The sequence below is a fragment of the Sipha flava genome, unplaced genomic scaffold (assembly GCF_003268045.1).
Source record: "Sipha flava isolate LNK unplaced genomic scaffold, YSA_version1 34_pilon_pilon, whole genome shotgun sequence".
Classification (NCBI taxonomy): Eukaryota; Metazoa; Arthropoda; class Insecta; order Hemiptera; family Aphididae; genus Sipha; species Sipha flava.
Window position 1 is genome coordinate 3,134,042 of NW_020273045.1, and position 14,693 is coordinate 3,148,734.

Sequence of the window (14,693 nt, forward strand, 5' to 3'; positions counted from 1 at the left end):
AATAAAAATAAATGAATAAAATAATTTTAACTCGTATTATTATGTAGTATATTAATAATTATATAACAATTATTCAACATCAATAGTTTTAACAAATTCGACAACAGTAGGTATAAATTAATATTTAGGTACAAATTATGCGCGCCAAACAACTGAAACATTTGTTAAAATAAAATTTAAACGAATTTCGATAGTCGTTAAAATTATATTTTATACGCTTATATATAATATATATATATATATATTATACAAAAGTAAATATTTTTCATTTAACGTCAGAAAAATACAAATAGTATAATTACTATTCACTATTATGTATATGTTTTATTTTTAAGTCACTTAATTAGATAAATACAATTTCAATAAAATTCCGAGGTAATATAACCGTATAAACGTACTTCGTGGCATATTGAATACTGATGCGTTGGCTAACAGCGGTTGGTATCTGTTTTATAAATATTTCACGAAAACATGTTAGACATACAACCTACAATACATGGTCTTAACACTCATTTACATTTGTTCAGAAATAATTTATATTTTAAACATATTTAATAATTAATTTCAACAATTAATAAAATGTAAAATTATGTATAATTTTTTCTCATAAAATGTAAATTTGTTATTTTTATTATTAATATTAACCAATTAAAAATGTGACCATTTAAACTGTGTTTAATTAATAGATATCATCATGTCTACATTCATCTGAGTTGTCTGTAAGTTGGAAAAAATTAATAATAATCGAATAAAAATAAATTAAGCTTACAGCAAGGTTAGTGGTATATATGTGTAGTTTATAATGTAAATATTGGTATTTATCATTATTAATTAATAAATAATATGTTGACATACATTCGACATAAGGTTCATTTTAACAAGATAATATCAACATGCTATTAAAAATAGAATTACAAGTTTATGTAAACTTGTGTAACATATACTATTAATAATTGTAATGTATGTCGCATTTATCATATTTCCCTTAAAATTTAAAATGTTAATATTATTTAACCAAAATATTCAATAAATAACATAACATGTGTTTAAATTTAAAATAATTATACTTTTAGAGAAAACGTTGGTAAGGCACCATAAGGTTTTTAATTTATTTTATTATTTGTGTCAAGTAGATATAATTAAATTAGTCAAGTTACTTAATCATAATGTCTTAGGTTACGCGTGTTACATGATAACACATGGCATGGCACAGCACATCGGTAAACATACTGGTACCATTGTCGCTCCAGAACTTGATTTTTCCTTTGATTTGCTCTTGCTTTTATACTTGTACATTCCTTTGGCTTTAGCCTTCATTTGGCCCTGGCCTGATTGACCTTGCTGTAGAATGGGAAATACACATTTAACGATTGAAAATGATTGATAAATTCAGTAATACATTATACAAATAATTATACCTGTTGCATTACTTCTTCCTTTTTCACAAACGTTGTCGAACCCGGTGGATAGAAAACTGCTGGCCCAGCAATGGACTGAGTCACTTCAGCTTCTTTGACTTCCGTCAATTTTTCTGGAGTTTTATGTTCAGGAGTCTGAGTTTCGGAGTATGGCTTTTTAATAGGAATCGTGTACTCGGCGACAGCCTTGTTGTTTTCGTGTTCATTAGTTTTGGATTGATAGTTGTTCACGTTTGAATGATATTCTCTATTATTATGATAGGTTGTGTAATCCGTTCTATCACCAAATGACGCCATTAAGTCGTCCAACCGTTTTGGTGGATTTTGAAGTCCTGGAGTGTCTGCCTCATCTCTAGGGAATGGTGATTGCCGTAGAGGTAATTGATCCTGGTATGTGGGTTTTGTGTACCCATTTGGCTGTCCATACTTTGTGTTTTCTCTGGTCTCACTCAAATATTTGTATGAGTAGACTGTCTGGCCGGGCGGTGTAGCAAATGTATTGTCCACACTATAAAAACCCACAGATACATGATTAGTACGTTTTATTTACAATAATGTGTTCACGTTACATTCCCTGAACACAATCATGAACCTCACGTACGATCACAATATATTAACCTCCAAAACACTTACTAACCTCACAGGGAAACGACGGGTTACAGGGGGCGTGGCATGTGCGACCCAGGTCACCTCTTCGCTGCGACATACACACTCGTTACAATCCCTCAAAATTATATGTTATATGCGTACTAAAATTTACTAAATAATATAATACTCACTTAATTCTGCTTGGATCGGACGGACTGAATTTCTGTACTGGCTGTGGTGATACGGTCCTGTTCGTATAAGACTGACTGCTCGAATAGTTTCTAGGTTCTGGTGGTTGAGCGAAAGATACAGGTGATGGTGAACGATGTGGTGATGGGGAACGCGGTGACGATGATCTATGTGAACGAGGAGACGGTGGCAAATCTCTTAGCGAACGATTCTTGTTTTCAGTACGATACTCTTCTGAATAATTGTATACCTTAGATTGACCCGGATCCGTTGTGGGCGAACCGAATTTTTGATAAGTCGAATAAGTTGTGGTACCCGGTATTATTTTTTTCGTAGTCTCTTTAGAGTATACAGAAGTCTGATAAGTTCCTGGTGCTTGGTTTTGAAGTAGTTTAGTATAGCTACGTGGCGCATCGACTAAATCTGTTATCAAAAAATACTTTCATAAGCTAGTATATAGTACGATTTTAAAAACAAAATATACGTTACTAACCTGAAGGTTCTCCATTTATTATCGAAGATTCATAGGTGGAAATTACTTCATTTGTTCCTGGTACTTTGGTCCTGTTAAGACTTCCGTACTTATGATCTTCATATTTACTATATTGTTTATACGGTGTACTGCTTCTTAATGGTTCACTGTTAATGATACCGTAGGACCATAAGTAAGTTAAATTTGAACATTGAGCATTTGTAGTTCATTAACCATTGAGTAAAAAGTAAAAATATGAACTTACATGTTTGACTCAGTAGTTGTTATTTCATGTCTACTTACTCCCGAGTTTGAAAACCCAACTCTTTGAGCATGATTCAAGTCGTCTAATAACGAATCAAGCTCAGAAATACTTTGTCTCATGTTAACGCTGTTTGTTTCATGCCTGGGCACTGTACTTTTATCTAAAACATAATAATGTGTAACAAATTTTATCTATTTATTTGAATGGACTGATAACTGTAAATATACTACATACTTTCTGTCGATTTTTTATACTGGTATGATGAAACTGTTTCATAACCTGCATTTTTTCCACCGTTAGTTTGTCGCTGAAATCGAATAATAAATTATAATCGACACCAAAATCATTATTACATAACGTAATTAATACTGTGTTTATTGTTTACGAACCAACAAATCAACCGATTGAAGATCAGGTAAACGTTCAGTGAGCACAGCGGATTTGTTGGCGGGATTGAGGTATTGGATTTCATATTCCTTGTTGGTCTCGGTCTGGCCGTTGCCAATCGTCCTTGATGTACTTTTTGTTACTTCCCTGTATCCAGTGGATGACGTGTTATTGAGTCCATGATTTTTACGTGGAAGAGTAGATTGCAAGTCGTCTAGTAGTAGTTCTAAATAGTAAATGTTAAAATTTGAACTAATTATATGTTGTAACGTAGTCGCAATACCAATTAAATACTACAACAGAGTCAAGGTGTTGTTTATGGAACATTTTGTAATCAACACATGTGGGCTTACATTTACATACAAGAGATTTATCAGGGTAACAAGTTACAACAGAATCGATTAAACCATAGACAATATTTTAATAGGTTGATTTTATTTAACTTAACAGAGGCTAAAAACTTGTAAATAACGAAGCCCCTGGAAAAGTAACGATCAAGATATATAAACTATACATGATAATTACTTTTTCGTATGGAATATCCAGAGGGGTTACATATTAAATAGTGGATTTACTAGAACGTAAAATATATGTTCACGGAAAATAAAATTATAACAAGTCAAATGGTCTCCTCATTAATTATTGAAACAATTTACCCGCACTGAGTACATGATTTATAAAATATGTACCATATTCATTGACCATTATGTACCTAGTTACTTATACTTATACAATTTTGTTTTTATAGTTGGCTGTTTTGAAAAAAAATAATAACAATTATGAAGGTGAAATGTCCTTATGTAAATGTTAGTTCAGGTTTCTATTTTAATAGTATTTGCTACGGTCCAGACAGCCGAAATGTGTCAACGTTCATACAAATTGTAACGTTATAAAAATAGCAGTTGGAAATGAAACACGATTTATTTTTTATTTATTTTTATATATTATACCTACACCTAGTATGCTATAAGACCCAGAAATTTCCTTTATTTATAACACTCTAAAGTTTTTTACGAGACCAAAAATTTGTTCTACTATCAAAATGTCGTTCATTAAAAATATCCCGAATTATGTACATTTATAATACTTCCAAATATCAATCATTTTTCTAAGACTGGGTTCGCTAAATATATCGTACACCTGTTGATAATTAATGTACAACTTGTACCTACATTTAAACCATACATAATATATTTTTATGAAATTATTCCATAGATGACTAACTATAATATTGTGCATAGAGATAAAAATATAAAAACGTGACTAATCGAATTCTTGGTTCTTACCGAGTCTTGCTTCGCCTTGATTTTGATTTTGTCTGTTATACATTGTTCTAGGTCCTGAAACAATACAAACACTACTGTAATTGAAAATCCATGTATGCACGTATGATAAAATACAACGATTGTTGAACGTGAGAATGTTTACAATAAGTATTTTCAACAAAAATTATACGTAGTACATAATTATATATACCTACTAAACATAAACTTAATGTATATTGTTTAGCTTCTGTTAGTTCAACAAGATTAGTTAAGCAGAAAACATCGTTGATCATTAAATATTATTTTACCAAGTTGATAAACTTGTAATAAAGTTGGTAATATTAGTTACTAATACTTTATATTAAAATATGAAAAAATATTTACCAAATATATTCAATATACAAATGTATTCAATAATTAAAATAAGAAAAAATAGTTTGGAAATGTAATTACTAATCACGATAAGTTTTATAATTATCATTAACTAATTGAATAACGTATTGAAAACTATTACTAATGAGTAACTCGTATATACAATACTTTATAAAATATTATAACGATCATATAACATTTTAATTAAAATTGATGTTGTATGATGATTAAAATGATTATTAATTATTTAATCAAATAATTTTAACAAGGTGGTGTTAAACATTGACTAAAACAGTAGGTATGATCTTGATAATTTTTTTTTCATTTCTGCAATCGTATAATAGTACCTCAGCGAGAATAAATTGAAGTATAAATTAGTTTTCGTTACTTGTTTTTAATTGTATAATAAAAAATACTGTAATATATTTGTCAAATTTAAAAATTTTCAATTTGTTTATTTTTTATATACAACACTTGTATTTCTATTTTTTTTTTTTTTTTTTGTTGTAGTAAATAAGAAGATTGAAAATTAATGAAGATCTGGCCTCGAGCCAATTTTATTATTTTGTAATATACGATAAATAAAGAAATAGACTGAACTCACTATCACATCAATGTCAGAGTAAACTGTTCTGTAAATTATTCTCACAAATGGAGGTAACTATTTTATTGAAACATTGTTTATCTACTAAAAATGTATAATTTAATACTGATATTAAACTGTATTTTGTACTTTTTATAATGGTTTTAATTTTCTTTATATGTTTTAATAAAAATGAAAATAATACATTATTATTTGTATATTAAAGTTATGACATATATGTTACATAACCATTACAAAATAGGCAAATAGTTTGTTTAATATTTAAAACGCTATTAAATATGTTTCATCATGTATAATTCCACTTTATTAGTGACCATGCCTAGGAGGGGGGGTTAATGGGTTATAACCTCCCTAAATGTTTAATTTATTTAATTTATTTTGTAAAATATAAAATAAATTTAAGACATAAGTATAATATTATATTAAGTCATCATTAAACAATTTTCACAGTTGTAATAAACTAAATAATAACATATTTTATAATTTATGTTTAATCAACTTATTAAAATTAAATAGTTGGTGCTTATATAGGAGAGAATTGAAAATGCAAACCCTCCCTCCTAAAAATATTTTTCTGGCTACTCCACTGAACAGTAAATAGTATTTTTTTAGTATTAAAAATTTAATATTGTTGATTCGACTACATACCTACAAATGTAATATGTACAATACATTAATATTTTACTATTACTAGAGAATTACTCATAACTATTGTCATTGATGTATATATCATTCTAAAACGTTTGACCTTTTTGCCTAATATGATTAAAAAAATGTGAAAAACACACGCAGATACCTTCGCTACATTTATGGTGTTGTGGGTTTGCAATATTCGTATATCCTTCAAAAGTAATATTTTGGAAATAATCCAATGATAATAATGCTTTGTATTTGTAGTCTACTGCAACAGTTTTGATGCTTTACTATTTCTCTTTCTTTTTGTTTTGATTTCATATTCATTGGGAACAATATGTGTATATGCTTGGAACGAGTAGGAGATTTGTTTTCCAAGGGTGTGTTTTCAGGGGCATGGAACATATTATTTAATGAACGATTAAAAAAAAAAAAAAAAAAACTCCAAGAGAAATGTGTATATATTATGTATTATAGTTATCTAATTTATGTAAATAGCTATTGTTTAAAAATGACTTGGCAAATTGTTTTTCAGCTAATGTACGTCATATTATTATTATTATTATTATGTACACATATTTTATTGTGTAGGTTCTACTATACGTCGAGTAAAAATATCAACGATGAAGTTGTTGTACCAACAAATCAGTGTATAATATACCCAAATATAATGATGACCATGGCATTGACGAGATGATGTTTTATAAAATTCCGCCAGCCAATTAAACAAATTTCTTCTAGTCTTGCGGACAAAAGGAAATCTTTCGTTATACAGCGACGACGAACAATGACTAAACGAAAATCCTGCAGATGTACGATAACGAAAAGACCACCAAAGACTACGACCGTCGTACAGACGAAAAGTTGTCAGAAGTCACCTCGTGTTTTAATAATAATATTACAGCTGCGGTGTGATGACATTAACAATACCGGACGGTTCCGGAATTTCGCACAAGCTGCAGTATTATTATGATCATTTTGTAGGATTGGCGTCCAAGTAACGATAATTAATTGTCTGGAATAACTGTTATAATAATATAACACCGCGCATGACAACTGCAGTAAAACACTGGGGTGTATTTAGGATTTTTCTTAGGAGTGTCCATTTATCACCGTATATCTACTTCGGGTAGATTACTGGGGTATTAAACAAGCGTGTTAAATATAACTAAGAGGGGGGGGGGTGCAGGCGCTTGTTTTGCTCTAATCGTTATCTTTTTAACCTAAAGTGTATCCTTGTGTAGACGCTAATGCGCAGTGTTCTAAGTGCAGTGGTATTTTCCGCGGAAAGGACGCGGCGCATAATAGTATTACGTATAATATCACAGAATACAACATTGTGTATACGATGGTGATAATCGTTTCGCGTACGTAGATGATAAATCATGATAATGATAATAATAATGATATGTACGTCGTCGTTGTTCCTATACTTCGTACGTGTGCGCGTATACCTACGTGTGACCGCTACCAAATAAGGAGAAGAACGGCCGAGCATATGCGGCGGCAATGACGTAAGGCCGAAAACGGTTGTCTCGCGCGCGCAACGTGTGTATACGCACTGTACCACTATGGTTCGCGGAACGGGCCTGTCCCGCCGGGGGAGTGTCACCGCCACCGTCGCGAACTGTAGTACAGTCGCACCACACGCATACGCACACGGTCGCCGCTCGCACGACTTCGACCTTGAGAACGCGTTGCGCCCGTTCTTTTTCGCTCGACCGCGGCGGCGGCGGCGGCGGGTTGACCTTGTCCGTCGGGCTCCGCCATCGCCGTCGAAACACTACCCGCACCTGTTTTTATTTTTGCGCCTTCCCATATTAAACGTATTTTATTGTTATTATTATTTTCCTTTTCCAATTACAGTATTACATATACATATATACACGTATTTGTACATACAAGTATGTCGCATACGTGTACACGTATGGTTTGTATCGCAACGTACGAGGAGCACCGCCCCGTCATCGTTACTGTTATTGTAAAATAATACGTTGTGTAGACGAAAATCCTTTGAAACGCTCTCGCTGCGCGTGTCTCCTAGGCCGCGACGACCACAGGTAGACGCCATTCGATCCCTATGCGCTATATATATATTTATATATATATACGTATGTGCGTGTATGGGACGGTTCGTATTTACATAGTTGGTTGTGTAAACACGGGCGTTTAAATCGAGCGCACCGGGTGTCTAAAAACCTTGGGCGCTCGTGTGTTTACGTGCACTCGGCGCGTGTTATAATTTACGCGGTAAACAAAAAAATTACGTCTCAGGCGACTGCAGTTGGCCTCATCGACGTATACGCGCTCCCCCGCAGTAAACGATGACGTCTGAGACGACACTCTCGACTAACACTCGAGTGGAAATTGACATTACTATTTACGGTTTGTTTTTGAACACAAAAACTATCACGTTTTTCTCTCTACGTTTTCGACCACCAGACCCGACCGTATATCATATCGGAATCTGTTCGTCCAACCCGGTAACATCGCGCAGTTGATGTCTGCTGTGATTTTTTTTTTTTTTTTATCCACTCGATTTGAATTTTGTTCAATCTTTCGCGTTCATCATGATGTATATTATTTTATACGCGTACATGTGTACGACCATCGTTCACTGTTCGTGTTTCACGAGTCTGACCATGGCCTCCCGCGCGTTAATGCATCGACGCACGCTATACCGATTAAACTTTTTTTAATGGTTTTCTTCAAACCGTAAACAGATACATATACAATGCATAAGCTATTCACACACACACACATACATATATATTTATATATACATGTTTAAACGTCTGAAACTCTGGTGCGCAAAACTTATCATACCAGGACATTCCACGAGATAGTTATAATAAAAGCTTAAATAAATTTAGGTGCGTACGTATAAATCACCCGCACACGCCATTAGCAAAATTGAATAATATTCGCCGTTTCTTTCCAAACATCAAAACAATATATATATTAAACACGATATATTATATATATATGGTAATGATTAGTATATTACAAATGTTCTACAACAATTACCACGAATTTCATGAAATTATATATTAATGTGATCACTTGAATAGCGATATTTCCTTGAAATGTATACATCATACAGTATGTTTTGTTATTTTATTAACCAAAAACTTGTTTTAAGAATGTCGATTACAATCTTCCACATAGGAATTTCACTTTTAACGTAAAGATTGAAAAATCTGAACAGTTTCAACTATAATATATTCACTGATTTTTCATTATTATTAGGTAAATATAATCATAGTTATGTATAATATCTGTGATTTCAATTAAAATAAATATATACTTAAATTAATTAGTATAATATAGATGTTACAACAGTACAAAGTTTGAGTTTATTTTTTTTTTTTTTTATAGATATAAAAATATATTTAAAAATGCAAATCATTGATATACTTATTTGGTAGATCGCATAACATTATATTACCCATCCTACAATAATATTCTACTTAAATAATCTAAATAATGACCTTATTACAACGCCTATACACTGAATATGTCAAAAATAATAGTTTCGTAAACCTATAATATATATACAACGCCTACGTCAATTACCAAGACTATTGGAATATTTCGATGAGGTATATTTTACAAAATTAAAACACTCAATTATATAATTTATATCATGTAAATTATACCACATAATAATATTAACTATGTGTCGTATTGTATTGTAAGGTGTAAACGCCAAGAGCAAAATAAAAAAATGTAAGGTACTGCAAATTACAATTAAATGATTTCCAGGTATTTGAATTATAGATAATACTACTTGCATAACTATAGTTTATGTATAAACACATACACATACAGCCTCACAGATACCACTATACCAGCATTAAGTACACTTAATATGATTACATGGGAGTAACCGAATTAGTTTCCGTTTGTGTACAGGTGAAATAGTGACAATTTTAATTTTTAATACAATTTACTTACAATATTAAAAATTAAAATCCAGCGGGTCAGTGCATAGAGAGATAAAACAACATTTTAAAAGCTTTAAATATATATTATCATATATCGATAAGACAAAGTATAGAAATATAATAAACTATAGATTATTGGATTTGGAAAATTGTATGACTGACTACATTAATGAGAAGATTACAAGAATTGAATATATAAAGAAAGTTAGCTTTAAATTTACAAATAAATTGTTTTAAATTGTATTTATTATAATTTATTATTTGTATTTAAAGTGATGACGAGTTGACTTCCAAATCAACGATTTAAAATTGTAGATATTTTATCATTTTTTTTAACACACATTAGCGTACATTTTTAACCAAGCCTACTTTAAAGTTGACAGTCCTAAGCCAGTAAAATTGAGAAGAAAAATGTGCATAATTAAACGGGAACCAATTCGGCTATACCTAATAAAATATCTTTTTCAGACGGGAATCAATTCGGCATGTGGGTTTGGAAATCGGGAACCAATTCGGTGCCAGTCGATTACATAATACGTATTGGGAAAATTATCACTCATATTTCCATCGTAAATATTTAACCAAAATGCACAGGTTTATTAATAAATCACATCAAGATATAGAATTCTTTCCGATTGGTGAAATATAATTGGCCATATTCTATAATATGTAGACTCTTTGTTTTTGTGATTTATACTTGTCCATAAAACTGTCAGTCAGCATTTTTTACAATCGCGTAACTAAATTATATATTTTAGTATCCTAAACACGAGTACGATAAATGCATTATGCATTCATACACATCGCCAATCACATCTCAAATATTTACTACATTTCCAACGTTTTATTTAAATGTATTATTTAAACTTGTTTTATAAATCAAATGATTTCCACTAAATTAGTAAGGAAATTACGAGTGGTTGTTAACAACATTTTATAAAATACTTAAGTATGTAAGAAAATAACTAAATCAAATTATACTTGAGCAAATATTATAAAAATTGAATTGGAAATATTATTACCGAAAGATAACTAATCATAACTAATAGTATACATCAAATATTGACAGTTAAAGTATAGTTGAATTCTCTTTAAATGTAATTGATTTCAATGATGGGTGGGAACTATAATGTTCAGCTGTAACGATAATCGTTCACCTTGTATAAAAGTAGAAATCTGATGATTTTAAACGGTTGGAACCTCCTACGTGTTGTATAGACTTATACTGCTAAACTTATAATTATATTTATGTAGGTTGAATATGTTTTGAATTTTTTTTAAAATCTATTCCATCAATTTCCTGCAGATGATAAAGAGTTCTTGAAATATGTCTAAATTATACATTTTAGTCCAATTTTAAATTGTATAAATATTGTACTTATTACAATATTTACACTTTTAATAAACTTGTGTATCAATAATTTATATAAATACTATATTTATACACCTATAACGTTTATATTATTGATTTAGAAAGTTTTAATAAAGAGAACACTACGCGTAAAAGTACTGTAAAAAATATTCTTAGAAATACTATTTATAATATAGTATTATAAAAATATCTACATTGAATACACGAATTTACAATAAATCAACGATTTTTTCTAATATTGCGAATTATAAATTGTGCCTCACGGCGGAAGTTATCACATTAAGACATTTATAGTGTGGTGGAATCAAGTGAAGGGAGATTTAATAACCAAGTGACACCCACATCTTATATGTTTGGCATAGTTTCCATGTCCAATTGGTTTTATCGTTGAAAAACTAGGAGCGTGCCGAGTATTTTTTTTATTCTTACGATTTCATTGAAGGAAGCGATATAAAAAATATCAAATGCTATTCCTAGTGTTGGCGTGAGTCCACGGACGGCTGAGTCAGCAGCGGTTAAATTTGGATTTGAAAAATGGGAAGACAGTACAGTAAGACAGCAAAAAACGGCATAGAAAGGCTGAATGTTTATCATATATATTTATTATTAACGCTGTGGTATAAGAGCAGACGCCTTCGCGTATATATATATATATATATATATTATGGTCTTATAAAACTGGTGGAGTTCATTTCGAAAGTATGATTCTTTAAGACCTGGCCAAGGTGTTTTTATTATTGAAATTAGTCCTATTTTTCACTATCAAACAAATTATTATTATTTATTAATCTTACTTTTGACAGTTTTCATTTAATATCTGCTAATATTTATGATATTTTGGATTTTATTATCATGATCATCAGAATATAAAGAAATAAATTACAGTAAAATAAACACTCGCAAGAAGTTTACAACAAAATAAAATCATGGCACATTGTTGATGAACAAATTAGAAGTATTTTTATTATATCATAATAAAGAAAGTAGAAATGTAATTTATTATGAATAAACTTAAATATCAAACAATATAATAATGGTGTTATATTAATAAATATACTATAACAGGTAACCTAAGGCTGTCTTATCAAATGTGCCAATTTGAGCAATTTTTTTTATCAAAAAAAACAAAATATGGAATTACGGAATTAAAAAACTTGACTTAACATTGAAATTTAGATAGACAGTAAGAAATAATTAAAGTATACGAGTCACTACGATAATGTTTGTGGTTGCTAATAATTTAATTATATTGTTTCATATATTGAGTTTTAGTAGTTATTTTTTTTAATTTTTCCGATGTATTCGTATTACATGATGAGTTAACGGGAACTCAGTCTATTATGTAGAAATCTTGAATGAATTATTGTTGAATTTATTGAGAAAACATTTCATTATCTGATATTTTAATAATTTTAATTAAATAATTTACTTTATTTTATCATAAATATTCAGTGTTATGACTTTACTAGTTATAACTTATTGGTCAAAAAATGTATGTTCGTTTAAAAATATTTCTGTGGTAGAAATTTGTAATATAATTCTTACAAAATTTACACCTATTGATATTTAAAATTACACAATACAATGATAAAAACGAAACGATTTATTAACTACAAATTTTAAATGTAAAACTGAGTGATAAAATTATGAGAAAAACTGATTTTTGAAAGCTATCATATTTTTTTAATGCACACTTTCTCTTTTTCTTGATGAGCCTTTAGCACCAACTACAGAAAACTCCATTTTGGGAAGAGAATAGATAGTTTCAATTATAAATTGTATACTTCAGGTTTTGCACAAATGAGTCGATTAGAAAGTTCAATAATAGATACTAAACCATTTTCATGTACAATATTAAATTTTTCAATAAAACTTTCCGAATATTTTTTCGTTGGGGTTAATGTCGATTAATTTAATTAAAATGCAGTATCCAAAAGCATGCATTTGATCGCACATTTATAAGTCAGGTTGGGTTGGGCACGAATAAGTTGCGTTACTACTACCTGTACCTCATCCTCTGCTTACAAATATATACTAGAAACAATTTGAGGATATTTCGAATAAAAACGGCCCCAGTAATCTTACACCTAGCTGAACAGTAAAAGTTTATACTATAAATCAAAATCGTTTCCGTGGAACTTCCATGAATAGTTCCATGATGGAACTGATAATACGTAGTAAAGTTCTCCAAGACGTGACAAATGTGGTGTATCGGATAGGTTACGTATATAATATAGTGTGTTTGTCTATAGGTTCAATAAATCGGTTACAGGTGGACAACGTTGAAAAGGCATGAATGAACGTACCTCGTCCGAAGCGGTGTCATGTACCAAACGAACGCGTGCGGTGTAGACGGACACGGGATCTTTGCGGGCAACGACGTGCGGTGTTGGTCGGTTGGTTGGTGGCGTTGAAGACGCCAACGACACGCGCGAATCGGCGGGAAAACAGTGTGTAGGGACGGCGGACGATTGCGAGCGGAAAATCGTAGCGATACGACGCGCTGGTTGCGGCAGACTGCGGCGAGAGGAACGGTGCACGACGGGCGCGAACGGTTGGATTTCACTGAACACGCGCGCGCTTTGCGGTTGCTGGCGTTACCGTGGTGTTGGTGACGGTGGTGGTGGCGACGGCCGCCGGTGGTGCCACGACGAACTTCGCGGGTTCGGTCCGGAGCGTGGGCATGACGCGCGTGCGTGGGTGTCAACACCGCGGTCGCCGTTCGGTTGGGCTCCGTTACGGCAAGCCGCCGCGGTGGTTATAGAAGTAACGGTCGGTAGTGGGAGAAACGGCAAAAACCGTTGTCGTCGTCTTCGTCGCGTACACGATAATAATAATAAGTCGCTGCGACGGGTTATTTGCATTTGTCGGCGACGCACCCGCACGCACACTTTGCGCTCTACGTCCACGTTTTGGAGCACGTTTTTGTGTGCGTCGTGTTTTGAATTCGAATTTCGAGCACCGAACATGGCGTGCGTCAACGATTCGTAATGAGCTTTTCAGAATCGAACGATTAATGTAACAATAAGAATAACGTGAGGGTACGCATGTTTACACCATACGCACCGCGTACAGAATGTTACTCTGCTACACGGTTCGTAATGAACTATAATCGCATGACATGAATGTATGCAACTGTGACGCATTAGCGTGAAAATACAACTCACAAAATATGGTTAAA

General features: G+C 31.8%; 1 protein-coding gene across 2 annotated transcripts; it reads right to left on the minus strand.

Annotated features, from left to right (window-relative positions):
* Positions 1-1,080: 1,080 nt before the first annotated feature.
* Positions 1,081-14,122, minus strand: LOC112687474. 2 transcript variants are annotated; one of them, XM_025560196.1, is made up of 10 exons: positions 13,819-14,122; positions 4,606-4,659; positions 3,322-3,545; positions 3,167-3,239; positions 2,933-3,092; positions 2,689-2,834; positions 2,198-2,618; positions 2,056-2,115; positions 1,419-1,926; positions 1,081-1,341 (listed from the first exon to the last, which is right to left on the minus strand). In XM_025560196.1, exons 2-10 carry the CDS (start codon positions 4,646-4,648, stop codon positions 1,186-1,188), a joined length of 1,791 nt encoding a protein of 596 aa, XP_025415981.1. In that variant the 5' UTR covers positions 4,649-4,659; positions 13,819-14,122; the 3' UTR covers positions 1,081-1,185. The 2 variants fall into 2 exon arrangements, with proteins under 2 accessions (XP_025415981.1, XP_025415982.1); XM_025560197.1 differs by lacking the exon at positions 2,056-2,115 and having other exon boundaries at positions 13,819-14,114.
* Between the last annotated feature and the right edge of the window lie 571 nt (positions 14,123-14,693).